The sequence below is a fragment of the Haliotis asinina genome, chromosome 5 (genome assembly GCF_037392515.1).
Source record: "Haliotis asinina isolate JCU_RB_2024 chromosome 5, JCU_Hal_asi_v2, whole genome shotgun sequence".
NCBI classification, from domain to species: domain Eukaryota; kingdom Metazoa; phylum Mollusca; class Gastropoda; order Lepetellida; family Haliotidae; genus Haliotis; species Haliotis asinina.
Genome location: NC_090284.1, coordinates 38,099,816 through 38,117,212, shown reverse-complemented (window position 1 = coordinate 38,117,212; position 17,397 = coordinate 38,099,816). Strand labels below are relative to the sequence as shown.

At 39.7% G+C, this 17,397-nt stretch overlaps 1 protein-coding gene across 1 annotated transcript in view; it reads right to left on the bottom strand.

Annotated features, from left to right (window-relative positions):
• LOC137284355 (polycystin-1-like) overlaps nt 1-17,397 on the bottom strand; it is a 58,907-nt gene that overhangs the window by 29,459 nt on the left and 12,051 nt on the right. The window contains exons 11-17 of the mRNA XM_067816133.1: nt 12,890-13,510; nt 11,506-11,686; nt 10,495-10,688; nt 8,607-8,732; nt 6,505-6,633; nt 906-6,019; nt 24-158 (exon numbers count right to left, since the gene is read on the bottom strand). Of these exons, the coding sequence (XP_067672234.1) occupies nt 24-158; nt 906-6,019; nt 6,505-6,633; nt 8,607-8,732; nt 10,495-10,688; nt 11,506-11,686; nt 12,890-13,510 (6,500 nt within the window). The remainder of the gene's footprint in view (nt 1-23; nt 159-905; nt 6,020-6,504; nt 6,634-8,606; nt 8,733-10,494; nt 10,689-11,505; nt 11,687-12,889; nt 13,511-17,397) is intronic.

Here is a 17,397-nt window from a genome sequence, read left to right as displayed (position 1 = left end):
TATAAGATGAGAAATAGGTATACCATCTGTGAGGTAGTTGCTGTTCTCCCAGATGTAGCATCTGTCACTGTCAGTTCCAGAGTGTACTCTCCAGAAGAGAAGTTGGTCAGAAAGTTGGAGTCCTCTCTTGTGTTCCAGGGGCATGGTTCTGATGTAGTCTGGAATGAAATAGTTGTCTGGAATACAGCTTCCCCTAAATCCCCACAGAGTACACAGATTCTGACATTCATCTTGAGTGTATTCATTCACAGACACTATGACCAGTGTAGCAAGCCAAACCATAAAGAACCTCTCCTGAGGTGAAACTTTAACCTGTGAAATCTTCCACAATGAAAGTCCAACCCTGACGAACATTTTCACAGAGAAACTCAGGCCTAGATGAAAGTTTTCAAAACTGAACTTTTACTTGCAACCTTTCACAGCTAAAACTGTGACCAAAAGAGCATCTTGAAACCTTTAGCAGGGAAAGGTTGACCTTGCTTTCAGACTTTTCTAAACATTAACCTATATGAAACCTTAAACTTTACCCGAGTGCAACCTTCCAGAAGAAAACACTGGGTGAGCTTAACCCTTTTCAAACTTAAACACTAGCATAGCTCCAACCCTCTTGGGTATATATATGTTGCCTGTTTTCATGGGGAATGTTCAGGTGAGTTCAAACTGTAGCAACCCAAACCAGCCTCTCTCGATACTAATAAATATCAATACCCTGTCATGCTGTAATCTCCATCTTCAAGATGTGAGATTGTTATCTGATTCATTTTGTCAAGGAGTGAGTTGGGCCTGCCACAGAATGAATTGACATACAGTATTTCATGAAATAAGTAAAACATTTACTATATGGACCTAAGCATTATACTGTCAGCTGGCTGTCTCATGTGATAAGAAAGAGTATTGTTACTCACACTGATGCAGGTCCAGCTACAACTGAGTGCTGTAGCATCCATGTCCGGGTCCAGGGAGTCCTGGCAGTTGATGTTCAAGTCTGTATCCTGTGACACCACACGGACACTTCCTCCAGCAATCACACCGATCAGTTCAGATGACTCTACCGTAAAGTTCACATTCACTGTCTCATACACAAATGTGTCCAAATATGAGGTATTGAAAACTACACAGTAAGATCCCACAGGTAATGTATTGGCTTGTAAATGGAGAGTGGGGCTGTTTGTGCTGCCAAGTTCTATCTTTCCAGTAAATTCAGAGCAGCTGGAAGCTCTGAACACCTGCCACTCATGTCTAGACTGGTACTCTGTACAGTTACTGGAGTTTATGGCTACAGCCAGGTCCAGGCTTTGTGACCGAAGGATCTTGTCCGGCAGTGTACTGATAACTGTTACTTTGGGCAGCTCACAGTCCAAGACATGGATGTAGAACTGCTTTGTCTTTTCATCTTGGCTGACGTCATTGTTGACAGTGACAGTAAGAACATAGAGTCCCGCTGATGGAAAGGTCCTCTGGAGCTTCTTGTCCACAGTTTTGTTCACATAACTGTCATTGAACACCCAGGTAATATTTACATCAAGAACGTTAGCACCCTTTACCTCAAAGTAAATAGTCTGGTTGACAAAATTATACTTGCTGTCTGATGTCACCACCAAGTCTGTGATGTTGACTTTACCTTGGGATTTGACTGTACAGTTTATTTGTTTTGAGCTGACATTATTTTCAGCAAATAACTCGATATGATAGTATCCCTCATGTTCAAAGTCTAGAGTTAGGTCTTTACCTGTAGCTGTTGATTTACTTCCATCAGGTGACAAATACACCCAGGAATATGTAACATCTGTTCCATGAGTCATCAATGCTGTGATTGTTGTCTCTTCACCTGTCACCTTGGATTCACATGAGTCAAATCTGAGTCCTGAGATTGGTTCTTGAACAGTTATCTCCTTAGAATCCACAGCAAAGCTTACGTTGTTGTACACATAAACCTTTACAACATAAATACCAGAACTGTTGAAAAATTTGTCAAACGTATCTGCATTTGTGTGGCACTGTTCTTCATTGATGGTCCAGTTGTACCTGTAGATTCCAGCTGGAGTTGTACCTGCACTGAACCAGATAGCTGTGGCTGTCTTGATGACACTCTTGTTGACAGTGATAGTGACAGATAACACTCTCTCTTCGACATAGATCACCATCGTGTCTGTGTCACTGTTGAGTCGGTTGGATGCATTGACGGACAGAGTATACTCTCCTGTATGAGCAAACCTGTGAGACAGGCTGACGTTATGACTGACAACAGATGTGGATGGACCACTGATGTTCCAGGATAAGTTCAGGCTGCTTCCAGACTTTTGGGTAATATTAAACACTGCCTCTGAATCACGAGCTACATATTGTGTAGCACTCTGGATTTGAATATCAGAAACCATCTCTTCCACATAGATTATGCTTCCGCTGTTTCTACCCTCGGGCTCTAGTCTAGAAGTGGCATTGACGCTGACTTCATATTGCCCTACTTTATCAAAGAGGTAAGACATTGTGGCTGTCCTGCTGTCTTGTAACTCAGCTGAGGATCCAAATTTGACCGTCCAGTGGTAGACAAGATTTTCACCCATAGTCACCTGAGCAGTGAAAACAGTGCTAGTGTTCACATTTATAGCGTTTGAATCAAATTTGATGTGCAGGCCCTCTATTCTTTCCATTACTTCAATTTCTGTATAGGTTGCTAAATAATTCAGTGAGTTGTTGGCATATAGGCTGATATTGTAGACTCCAGCGTCAGTGAAGTTTTTGTCATTGCAATGTCCTTCCATTGATTTCCCAGTAGCTCTACAAGTATCAGCTGACGACTTCACCATCCAGTGGTACACCACATTCAGGTCGGTGTTGCTCTGTGCTCTGAAGCTGACAACTTCATCAGTGGCAGCATATCGTCCTTGAAACAGGTTTTGCGAGATGTTCAGACTAGTAATTTTCTGAAGTACATAAATGTTTAAAGATTTATTTTTTCTTGACACTGCATTCACTGCTGTGACAGAGAATGAATGTTTCTTTGACTGTTGAAAATGGCAGACAAACACTGGCCCTTCGTTTTTCATGGCATGACCATTGCCACAAGACCATGTGAAGGTCACATTGGTACCCTTGGTGTAATTGGCTGTGAACTGTACATGTGTACCGACCTCTACTTCAAAGTCACTTTCCCCTGTGGTTGTATTCCATGTCAGAGTCAAAGATTCAATTTCATCCTGAGTAACAATATCCATACACACTGTTTTATCACTGACCAGGTTGGAAGCATTGACACAGACGTTATATGTACTGACATTATGGAACCTGTGGGAGGTATCAGACGTCCAGTCTCCTTCGTAGCTATAACTGTATGATACTGCAGTTGCATTGGGAGCAACAGCACTCATGGTAATGTCTTTGGACGTACTTTGGTATTTCAGTGTCTGACAAGATGAGCATGTCACTGTCAGGTTGACGACTCTATACTGAGCTTGCAGAACTATGCTATCTGTGGTGGAACTGACATTGTTGGAGGCATTGACTTTGATGCGATACGACCCTGCATGTTCTAGCTCCACAACACATGACCACTGATTACACATTGCTGTTTCATTTAAGTTAACAGTCCACACGTAACTTATATCTGATCCTGTGCTGACTGATGTCGTGATATTGTCCTTTGTCTTCTCACCAGGTGTTACCCCTATAGTTGCTTGAGGAGTTATCAACAGGTTGGTTATCTCTTCCTGTATGCACACATTCCTGACAAACTTTTCTCCCTTTGAGGAAATTGATACTTCATAGGAGCCATTTACCTCATAGAGAATGGTGACATTCAGCAAACCTTTGCCACTTATTTCCGTACCATTACCAAAGCGCCATGTATAGTTTAGTCCTGCTGGGTTGATGTTAATTGCTACTGCAGCAAGAACATCAGGTCTTTTTGAAGGTAGGCATCTGTTTGGCAGGATGTCCAGTAGGAACAATGTTTCATCATCGATAACATATGCTGTAAGTTCCTCTCTTGACAAGTCACAGCTGCTGAGATCATTATATGCTATCACAGAGGTGTTGTAAATCCCCGGTCTGCTGAAGTTGATCAGAAATGTTGAATTGGTTTGGTTTATTCTTCCCGAGCCATTGTCTGGATCCATGCTGTAGCGAACGTTTGTTCCACCCTCTGTCGATGCAGTGAAGTTGACAGTATTGTTGATGTGACCTGGCCCATTGTACTGAAACTTGAGACCAGTGACACACTGCTGAATGTATACCATGGCATAAGTGTAAAATGAACTGGCTAAGTTGCTAGCACTCACACTGATGTTGTAAGTACCAGGATTCCTGATCCTGTGGCTATACGTGCTGTTAAGCACCGAGGACTCAATACGTCTCACGCCTTCAGGAAAACTCCAGTTGTAATACATTTTGCTGTCAAGCCTAACATGATGTCCATTGACTGGTACAGCCCATAACTTGAACTGTATTTCCTGTCCAACCTTGGCATATTGTGGCACTGCCCTTGCTGTTGCCGACACGTTTGCTAAGGCATATAGTGAAGCAGAACTGGAAACATTCTTGAACACATCCTGAACAATGACACGTACTGTGTAGTGTTTTTCTGTGGGGTATGTGTACTCAATGATTTGATTCAGCTTACTGTCAGAAGTAACAAGGTTTACATGCTTCTCTTCCTTGCCATCATCAAAATCAACCATGATCTGAATGTCTGCGTTGTCATTTACATGACTTGTTACTCTCAGTGTAAACTTTTCACCAATAACTACCCCTGCTGGCACCAATATTTTCAGATCTGTAACGTCGGCAGGCTGTTTGACATTGACACCAAGCCCAGCAGTGTCAGAATGGGTCCCACATGTCATGTTTACAGTAACTCTATGGAATCCAGTAGATACAATTGTTAATGACCGGTTGCTGTTACTAGTCCCGGCCTCCTCTGTGCCATTCACCAAGAAAGTGTAGGTGCTATCTGCACTGCCCTGTGTGTACATCACCTGGAAGAAGGTAGGGATGCCAGGCCGAATGAACGGTTGACATGGATTGGCACATCCACTTGGTGTCTGGCAGCTCTCGTGACAAAGCTGCAGTCCCTGGATGGGCATGCATGGACCCAGGGAGATGGAATACGTCTTCACCACAGTACTCACTTTGTTTGATACCTTCAGTCTTAGTACCGCTGGGGCGGTAAATGTGTGCTGTATGAAAGTGAATGGTTTGACAAGGGATGTGTCATTGGTCAGACACTTTACTGATGAGTTGTCCACACTAGGAGGGCATTTTTCAGTCAGGGTCATATTATTGGTGACATTCACGCCCCCAATCGTCCACTCATATAGCAGATGGGACCCACTGGTTACTTTGGCAGCCAGAGTGGCTATGTCATTGAGCTCGACTTGTATGTTACCGGAGACAAGAGGTGGATTCACCCACACAATCTGGCCGACCTCTTCTACTGCTGTAACATTGCATGTCTGAACAGTGCCACTACTATGAACCTCGTACTTGAAGGTGTACAGACCAATTTCAGGGAGTGAAGCCAGTTGGGCTGGGAGTGTGACTGTCTCTGTTTTAGAGTAGAAGGCATTGATCATGCACAGCTGATTTTCATCGGGGCTGATGGATGTGGGGATATCACTATTCTCACCCTTCACAGTTGGTACTGTGTACAGAAGGTGACTCCATTGTGATTCCGTGTCCATGATGCACTTGATGGGATGTTCATTTCCCTGATACAACACACCCATGAAATCCCCAGGTTGGACTCTAATGTTGGCCTTCACTCTGTAAAGAAGAGGGCTGTCTTTGGGAATTTGTGTTGATGTGTGGCCAACACTTGTATAGATTGGAGTGCGACCAGTGATGATAGGGTTCCTGCCACACGTGATGCTCCCAGAGTGGGCACCGCTGCAGCTGCAGGCTTGACTTTGAGCAATACATTCATCAAATAAGTAGCACTTATTGCCGCTGGGACAGTCAGATGGTTGTCGGATGCAGCTGTTGGTTTTGTTATCGCAGGAAAAGAACTGGTTCCCTCCACAACCTGAAAAGATAAACAGTCTTGTGACATTTTGTCCAACAATTCCACAAGAGTGTGTATAACATTTTATGTTACAATGTATGAAACATTCCGACAACACCACATGTATCTTAATTTGCAACATAAAGAACTGCTCATGAAACTGTGCATATGACAGTCCATGTAACAATGTATCATATCATCCTGCAACAGAGTATAGAATAGTTTCCTAGAACAGTTTATGTAACATTCCTACAACAGCATATGAGATGATGTAAGCATCCTATGGCTGTGTATATAATAGTGCATTTAACAGTCCTATGATATAGTATGAATGAATGTGACAGTGTAAACATTGCGTGACAGTGTAAGAGTTTTGTGTCAGCATATGTTACCAGATGTCTTGACATCCTGGTGATATACCACATATCATCAATCGGTATTAGCGCCAAAAAGGATCTTGACCCGGTGACATAACACTGCCACTAAGGCACAGGTTTAAAACTTACCTGGCTTGTTTGCAATGTCTGTTGTGCAGTTGGGGCGGTAGATGACCAGCTTGATGAGAGTGTCAGCTGGCAGTGAAGCAGCCCTGAAGGTGAACCAGAGAACCCTGCCACTGACTGTAAACCAGTGACCTGAAATAATATTGAGATACACTACACAGACCATTCCAGTGGGTCATGATCTTAAAGGGGCACTGATGCCGAGCAAATAATGTTTCTCGTAAATGGTCTAATTATGAAACCAAGCAGCAAATTGGTCAGCACCCGCTCCCTCGACCGTGACGGACAAAGGGACTCACCCTAAAAAGTGAGGAGGCCGGATGCCCATCACATGCCGTTACATAAAAATATCCATGGTATTCCTTATCTGATTGTAACAAAATATCCCAGCAGTGTAGTTTTTTTTCTGATGCCTGGATGATATAGTGACTGACCCAATTTGATCCTATTTCTGTGTTTTTACCACGATATTTAATCATGTCATGTGAAAATATGATGTCTACGTACACGTAGTAAGTCATTTGTTTCATATAAGTCCAAAAGATTGCAAAGTTTTATATTTAGATAGTTTTGAGGGTTGGCCCAACTGTCATAGCAAACATCATACGTAAATTTGGTAGCTACGACCCTGGTTTATTATCTATGATCATATAATAACACACAGTTGATTTATATGAATTCGTAAACTAATAACAACGATTTTGCCATTGGTTAAGAAATCTGAAAATTTTCTTATGTAAAAAAACCCCCAGATTATACCCATTTACCCAAGTATACAGCAAATACCTATGTGCATTTCTTGTGTAACAACGAAGTTCCGTTGGTGTCCTCAAAACAGTTTCAGCCCAAAAGTATGTTTTCAGGCTGCATGTGACACAGAGATTACATCTTCCTTGCTGTAACTCGCGTTTGATGGTATAAACCTACACGTGTTATTTGTCATCATTCTCTTGATGGTCAGTTAATGAATTTATAACGGGTATAAATAGTGGTAACACCACTAAAATTACTCGACATAGGTTTCCATTTGGCATTTATCCCGTCTGGAGTAAATACTCAACATTACAAATTAAGGTCTGCGGTGGCAAATGTATTGCATGTTATGTAATATGTGCACGTAAGTGATGCATGAGGGTGTATCAGCCGAGTTAAAAAAACAAACATCAATCAAAGGATTAACCGATAGCACACTGATTGATTAAATACTTCCACAGCAGATTTGTCAAAAAGGCAGTGTTTATGAGTGAATATTTACGTAATCTATACTGAATACACCCTGTCGTAAAGTATGAGTGTCAAAAAGACATCCTTCCTACAAAGAATTAACCACCATTGCCTTGATTGATTGATTGTTGCTCATTATTGGCTAAATTCTCAAACAATGTGTCACTTTTTTGCATATTAGACTGTTGAAAGACACAAGACATAGAGCAGGATTATTTACCAGCTGCAAATGAATGGAATATCGTTCTTTAATGTGGATATTGATGGATACATTCCCGAATGAGGTAATAGCCTGACATTGTTGCTATAACTTTCGTCTGTCTTAAATTTAATATTTGCATTTTGTTTTAATTGATATCTTGGAGCATTCAGCAGAATCTGTATTACAGAAAACATGCACTAGGTCACGATTATGGTGTGCCTTAAATATGATTCATGTTGGCAATCTATTTAATGTTTAGATATTAAAATCATGTTAGAAATTCACTGTAACTTTAAGCAGACCATGTGGGGTTTTTTTTATAAACTTTCAAAATGCATACAAATGTGACAAGGAACTAATGAGGTTTATAAGACAAAATACAAAGACTTACACTGACTTCATTATTTTTCAGTCCTAACGTGTTTTTTTATATCTGGGATATCATCTGGGTACTCCCGGGAGAAAAACAATAACAAATGAAACCACCAGTTCACGGAAATTGCTCCGCATCAGTGCCCCTTTAAGACTGAAGTTTATTCATAATGATGATGTGTCATACTGATTCAAATTATAACCTGGGTGATGCAGGTCCAGAAAGTTTCAGTGACACAGAGATATTGTTCTGATATACCAAGGACCCAACTCACTGACTGCCACATCTATAAACACACAGTCTGACCTGGCATGTACATGAGGCTGTATGAGGAGACGGCAGCATCGTTAGATGAGGCTAGCTCCGTTGTTGGTTGACCATCATCCTCCATCTCCAGACTACCAGCAATGTGTATCTCCGAGTTCACCACATCTGGAACACAGATGCATGAGCAGTTAAACTAGGTCTTCAGCTTGATGAGCTTAGGTATATCAACAAAAGTCTTTCCTTTTCTACAGAAGTTAAAGTATACAAAACTGCAATCTGTCCTGAATTCATAACTTCAAAAACAAACTGAAGATAGTTCTTGTTAATAACTAAGCCAGCAATAGTAGCATCAGAGACTGCTTATACAATCAAAATACACCATAAACTGTGAAATCAGTGATATCATTTAACGCAGTAGTGAAACAGAGGCATTGTCAGTTCTGTTATCAGTCATTCTGAAAAACAACAGTCTGTGAGCACGCCTAATTTCTTTTTGTTTCAAGAAAAACAAAAGAACTCAAAATCTATCACTTAATCAGCTAATAAAAGACCATGCAACAAATTAAGATACAAAAACCTTGTGTACACAACATGAGCAGTATCAATCATGGTGTCACATAATTCATGAGTACTACAGTCAAACCCCGTTGTGTCGAACTCGTTGGGTCCAATGGGAAAGTTCGACTTATCCGAGTGTTCGACACATCCGTCAGCATTGAAAAGACCAAGAACCAACACAACCACGTTGCTTAACACATCGTTATTTTGCAGTAGGATACACATATGAACAATATATCTTTGCAATAAACGTTTACGGCAGTATTGATCTTTAAATTACAACATATACAAATGTAAATCAATTCAATCACTTTATTCGTCATGGCAAATAAATATGCATACAAAAAGAAAAGAACAAGAATAATTTAACAAACTCACAAGCGTTCCAATTTAGTTGACAGCACTGATTCATTTTCAGTCAGTATAAAAAGTTGTATAGTTCATACAAACGGAATCGGAATGTACATACGTGTACATGTGGGGAATTTATCTATGACAGCCTCGTATTTTGTCTCTATTGTCTTAACAGATAATTTTCGCTTTTTAGGTGTAACATGCGATCCAGTTATCCCCCCGGGCGGATCGGGTCCTTCGCTGAATTGCCCTGCCATGTTACTAACCGCACTGGTTAAAAAAATTGATCCTACACCTTAAATACTAAACCAAAAACAAAACATCAAGTTAGATAATCCAACTCCGTTTTCATCACTTCTCATTTTGTATTTTCAAGGAAATCACATGACCGCTAACATAGACTGTCACATGACAACAACATGCGCCATTGTTTGTTTAGAGATATTCTCTCGGTCCGTGGTCAACATGTCACTGGTTACAACTTAATTATGGTTAATTGTTTGAGTAAAATTCATTTGGTAAGTGTGCTGACAATGTGTGTATAGATGCGTAGTTAAACATGTCACTTGATTGTTGAGTCCGTTAATCGTTACTTTTGATCTTTAGGTAGCACTTTTGTGAGGATGACTTCCGATTGCGCGACTGAAGTTTTCAGTTGCAACAACCAGCTTTGACAGTTCGAGACAAAAGGGTAAATTTGTACTTGTTAGAGCCTTTGGGGACCCTAAAATGAGTTCGACACAACCGGGAATTCGACACATCTAGTTCGACACATCAGGGTAAAAATAATGATAAATACAAGGAAATTGGCAGGGACCGAGATGTCAGTTCGACACATCCTAGAATTCTTCTCAACCGAGTTCGAGACAATGGGGTTCGACTGTATATATAATGATTAACGGAGTTGCAGCACTACAGGTGGCAAGGGCCACTAATGCGATAACATGTGTGGACTGATGGAGATCAGTTAATGGCAGGTCGCAATTGTAATTAGACCATAGGTTCCTCTGCTCACCATTTGGAGTGTATTCACATATGAAGCTATGTTTATCTGAACAGCCGTAAGTGTCAATGATGTCATCATCAGACAGGTAGCCGCAGTCCATCCTCAGTCCGTCGGTAGAGCCACGGAACAGGTTACCAGTAGTCCAGACATAGTTAGCCATCGATGCCGATTTGTTTAGGCCAATCCAAGCCACACTGACAGACCTGAAACAAACATCCATATCAAATAAATATGTCCCCTTTAACAAAGCGATCCTAGTGTCAGTACTGTTGTAAGTTTAGGTTCAAGCATACAAGTTCAAGCAATCCTAGTGCCAGTACTGTCAAAGGTGCAAGTACACGTACATGAGTTTCAATCCTAGTGCCAGTACTGTCATAGGTGCAAGTACACGTACATGAGTTTCAATCCTTGTGCCAGTACTGTCATAAGTGTAAGCTCAAGCATACAAGTTAAAGTGATCCTAGTGCCAGTACTGTCATTAAGTGTAAGTTCAAACACACAAGTCCTTATGCCAGTACTGTCATAAAAGTACAATAATTACTGTACAGTGCTGTACACCATGTTGATTGTGCAACAGTACACTGTGACACTTTTACTAGGGGTGACTATTGAGGGATAAACAACCAACGAGATAGCGACAGTCTATTTCGATCAACTATTGCAACAATATTGCAATAGGTTTTTCTCTCCTTGATTAATTTGTCTCATTTGTCTCAAGTTATCTGCCAAATGAAAGTATGGTTTCTATGAAATAAAAACAAGTTGAAGTAGTCTCCTCTAAGAACTGACAAGAAACCCAGGTCAAGTAAACAACTGAAACAACAAGTGATCCCTAACATCCTGTATTTTGCACTGTGCATTTATCAACAAAAGTCACTAACTAAACTGTCGACAGTCATATACACTATGAATGCATTGATAGTTTTTGTTTCAATCATTGATTAATTGCTATCAGAGACTCAACAACAGCAATCTATCAATAGTTCAGTTTGTGATGACATCCATAGAAGTTTTACTTACTGGTTCCTCATGATCTGTCCAAGAAACAGCAACAGTTGATCGTCCTCGATGGTGGCCAGTGAGCCCCCATGGGTGTCGCTACAGTTAGTCTTGGCGGACTCCCAGTCCTTCATGTCAGAGTAGAGGATGTAGCAGTGGTCATTGCCGCTGTATTTGTCCCCAAGCAGGCAAGGTGGTGAAACTGACAAGAAAATGTTCATGTTATACTTACAACTCATTTCCACCTTGACTACATTTACATGTTGAATTGCTCATATTCAGGATTGTCAAAAAAAGCGCAAAGGTTAGTCAACAAAATTCATCCACAACTTCTTTGTGAAACCAGTTTCATTTTGAAACCATAAAAATAACAAAAATATGCTATTTTGCATGTAAGATGTAGGTAATAATAAAATACCACACTCAGTCTCATTACATATGAATTATAAAAAATTTGTGACCTACCGGTTATTACCCACATCGTGCCTGCATAAAACTGTCAATATAGCATATTGTTGCTATTTTTATGTTTGTATGGTTCTTATCTGTTTTGATTAATAAGAATGACAAAATATGTGGAAACACTTTAAAATTTTAACACAAGCTTCAAAAGAAGCAAATATTACTCTGTATAGAACATTCTAAGAGGCTTTGCTAAAAGATTGAAGGCGCGGACAGTACATATTTATGCATGCCATCTCACTGTATGTTATTTGTATTGTTTGTTGCATAACATTGTAGAGTTTTACACCATGTAGCCGCTATATCACAGATAATTAAGTTTGGGACTAGGGTGGTTGACATTACAAGGATACTATCAGGGTTGATGTGGAAATATGTGAGTCCTTTTCACTCATACATATTGATTGGAAGCACAAAAAAAATGGATACATATTTCTCCCTGACGGAAGCACCAAATTAACTGCACCAACTTCTTGACAAGAAATATATGGTTCCTTTAACAAAAATGATTACGAAATCATGAGGCTTAGTACACTCTAGCATGTCATGTTTTTACAGCATGCTCAGATGTTCTTGACACATGAAATTACTGATGATTCATAACTGAACAATTTTGCCTTAAGGGTTAATTAGGGTTCAATACAAAAAAATTCATGCAGGCAATAAATCATTTTAATCGAAGAAGACATAGTGTTACAGAGCACATTTGATAAGGCTAAATGTTCAAAATCGACAAACATTATTGATAAAACTTCCTTACTTTGAGAGTGTGACAGATTTTCGTACCATCATTTCTTCTCTAAAAGTGGTACAAGAATCTGTCATGAAACATATCATTCTCATAACAAAAAAGTTTGTATTGTACATCTCACCTCAAAAAAGTTTGTTTTGTACTTCTCACCTTCTAAAATGCCCCTCAAAGAGGCTAAATGTTTTACATTACCTGTAACAGAGCCCTCCTGTGCAGTTCTGCTCCAGACAATTTCTGAGTTGTAGCCATAGGTAAACCTGGCATTCACCGATGCCAGTTCCGACAGTTTCACATATTCGTTACATGACAACTTCCCATCATCATCCAGACTGGAGACCTTCATGGAAGTCTCCACCTCCCCACAGCTACCACAGTCAGAGCAGCAGAGTTTTATCTTCAGTTGGAAGTTGCCTGGATACAGAAATGTATGTGTCACTGACGTCAGAGATGTTGTCACAACATGGCTGCCATCTCCAAAGTCCACCTCCATGGTGTCATACGTGACATCCCACTGAAGAGCCAAGGTGACTGGAGTTCCTATGACGACAGGAGATGTATAGTTAACCTTGATTCCCGACATTATACCCTTGGCCCCTGCGATGATTGTGTAGTATTTTTCACAAGCACAGGTGCAGTTGACATTGACATCACCACAGAAACAGTCATTGTCCGTGGTCTTTACAAAGTAGGTGTAGTTTTTGTTGAAGCAGAACTGGTGACACTCTGTCCAGTTGCTGACTTCCCGCTGCGTGTTGTAGACGACGAACCTGGACTGCGAGGCCTCTTGGACACATGTGGCATTTGCAAGGCTGCCTGTGTAGCACAGAGAAAACACATCAGTCAGTTCCCTACACGACAGGCATCACGCACAGAGCAAATAAAACATGCATAAAACAAATACATATGAATTCAGTAATGCCTGAATCTAACACTAATGATGCTACTGTGCTGTACATTTAAGTTCATGAACTTTAACAACAGCTAATAAAACTGTTAAAAAAGTCTGATTTAACAAATCGAATACAGAAATATACCAAAATTGCATGTCTTAAAATGCATTTATTCATGTAAATTAATTTTAACCACAAATCAATTTATCAATATTGAAATTCACACAGGAAAATAAACCAAGGATGTCTACTGGTTGGTCACAGAAGCAGATCATATTTATCTTTAACAGAACACAAAATATGGACTGTTGATTTAATAACAAACTCCATCCAACACACTTATGACCTAACCCCTCATGAATGATAAACAAAAGCACTTGCAGTTTATCTATCTATAGCATGATGGGAAAATGATTACAAACCAATCTGATGATGAGGATGGTTACAGTCTGCTTACAGTAAGATAAAGGCATGCTCAATGATGGTGTTATATGAAGTGCACCTATTCATTAGATGACACATGGCACTGATTCACAATGACAATCTCACTGAATATTGGTGTAATGGACAGGAATATCTTATCTTGTCATCTGGAGAAAGTCCAGGAGTTTGGACCAGTAGGTCAAGGGTCTGTGAGCTTATTACCATTTTTGACTAGTTTGCTTTTAGAATAAAATGTGAAGGTTATGGGGTTTTTTTTCATGTACTGTTTTACCAGGGTTCAGCAGATCCTGTACAAAATATCCTCCGGATTTATGTTTTGATAGCCTACAAGGGATCTTAAGAACTGAAAGGACTATGTAGGGATGACCAGCTGATTCCTTAAAACTACTGTATTTACTCTCTCTTCAACTTAACATGCGCAAGTCACCAAGTTAGTATACTTCTCACAAATTCTCAAGTTTCCATGACAATGATAAAATGACATGGTTTCAACCAAACTGTTTCAGCTGAGAAAGAACCTATCGGATACACAAGGACCTCTCCAGTGATGATACCTACAGATGCATTGTTCTTACAGAGACAGATGAGTTAATCGATATCATGAAAGTATCACAGCCTAACAGAATTCAACACTGGAGTGAAATAGTAGAAAAATAAATTTAGTGAGTGAGTGAGTGAGTGAGTGAGTTGGGTTTAACATCCCTGTAAGCAGCACTCCACTTACATGAGAATGTCAGTGTAAAGTGGGAAGAATGAATGATGGGATGTCAGTTTCAGGTTTGAGAACACCATGAGCTAGCACCCAGGTATATCCAGAACAGTGACTGCAGCTAACCCAGGCATTCTCACAATCAAAGGTTTCTGGGATACTGAAACGTATTCTTTAAGCTGAATTCAGGAACATAATTCTGGAACATCAGATATGTATTTTTGGCAATAAACAAACAAGCAAACTTTGGAAGTGCTGTCCTGACTGCTGTCAAGAAAGTGATGAGATAGTGATTTTCCACTACATGTAAATAAATGTTAGATAACTTCAATGACATGCCTAGAAACAAGGCACTAGACATACAAGCATGCAAATGCACATGGTAACATACGCAGATACATGGGTGATATCATAACAGGAGGGATATCAGGGTTAAAGATGAAACAGATGCAAGTAAAGGAACAGATATGGCCTATGGGCAGATAATAACATCTAACTCTACCACTTGGAATATTGCATCCAAAATCTAAGGTGAAGGCACAGTTGTATTTCTACACAACAAATCTTTTATCGACAATAAAATATTTTCATAATCAAAATTATTATTTGGTAGATTTCACAAATGAACTGGTATATGAAAATAAAAAATGAAACTGTAAATACTAATTTTACATACAACTAACTGTTTCACTACACCTATGCACGGCAAGACTCACCACTGATGTCAGTTTTGCTTGTAGCTGTGAGTTTAGGGTCATACACAGGATCGCCTGGAGCTTCTCGTTTGACAAGTTTATGGCAGCCTGACACTACAGAGTTAGCATTGAGATTAGTTGTATGCCTGCTGGCATCACCTATCCCACATAGCAAGCATATAAGACAAGTTCGGGGACTAACAAGGACCAGTGCAATGTATGCAAGTTTTTACATGCTTCTTCTGTTAGGGGTATCACCACTGAGTCAACCTAAACACACGTGTTGACCTCCATCACATTGTTTTATTCCCCTACCTACACTCATTTCTAGGTGCAAAAAATGGAGATATTTTTGTGGTTGATACAAAGGACTGTTTATCTTTTACAAGTTTTAGATATCTATCAAACTGTCTAAACATATTAACTGATATAGGAAAGTCAGTGTCCACGAAATCATGTAACACTGATTATCATAAAGAAATTGGACAAAATCTGTTGAGGAATGCAGATTCTTAGATTTCACATACAGCTGTTAGAATAAGATTATGGAACAGTTGTAGCTTGGTGAAATGATAAGTCAAATGAATAATAACATAAGAGAACAGCATGAATTATGAATACTCCAGCTTTACCTTTTTTTACAAAAACAATACATACCAATACATCAATCAAAATCATGTAACCTTCTTTCAAGGGCCACAGCGATGTTTCATGCCCTTTTGTTAAGTGACTGATATAATCCCATTTTCCAATTCCAAAGAGTTACAAAGCCAGACTCAACATTGAGTCAGACCTAGATCTCTTCATTTTGGTGGTTGCTTTGATCAACAGAGTTGAAGGTCAACCACATTTAAGCGAGATGATGAGCATACAGAGCATAGTCCTTGTTATGTCCCCTTGCTTAGTCTCAGCAGAAGAATGATACCGTCTCCCTGACAACTGGCTAAATGACAACTATAACGGGAAGAACTGGGAAAGCTTCAAAGGGTTTGTTGGGGTGACACTAACTGGCTTATACAGAGATATCTGTAGCAGGGAACAGGAGGGCAGGAGTTCCAAAACTGACGTATGCTACTCATTGACGCCATAATACATAAAGGGTGGATGCACTGACTTGGAATTATTGGTGAACTGTACATTCAACTTACTCCTCATGTCCATACAAACATGTACAATATCCACATAACAAAAACCCTTAGCGGTATAGGTGGAATTCGGCTTACCAAAAAATGAGATAGCGTCATATAACGAGCATTCAAACTCAACGGTTGAATTAGGATATTAAGGTAGTGAATTTGAGATTTGTATGCAGTTAATACATTGTTTAGGTGCTTTTCAAACTACATTTCAATTGGAGTCATGGAACATGGGTAGCAGAAAGAAAGCCAAACAAAGGTCGAGGACAAATCAAAACAACGGGACAAGGGGTGCACTAATAAACACATGATGTACATGTACAAATGGGTCAACAGAGGGTCGAAGTCAGTGAAGACATGAAGCATTTTTCTACTTTAGCAGAAAATTAACTTGTGTTCTTGTGTGCAAGACCTCTATTTTTCAAATTTAATGGTGTAGAATTCTTGCAGTTGAACAAATATTTTCAACTTGGTCTCTGGACACATGACACAAGAAAAACAACAGGTGAACATAACATGTCTACATTTGTGGTCACTCTATGTATTGAGACAATCATGGTTCGTTCTTTCTCTTGCAAACTGATATGTGTAGAATACCAACCGTTTACCTTTTGTATGCATAAATCGGTTTTATAATGTTTTTCCTTCAAATGTTCACATTTTGTTATGTCTTGGTTGAGGTGGTAAAAAGTTATAATTTCCAAAATATTATTTGAGTGACCCAATACACAGATATGCAACAAATGTATACAAACGCAGGCAAATGAACAAATAAACATGCATATATGCAAAACATTAGATGCCTATAACATTTAACACTTGCAGA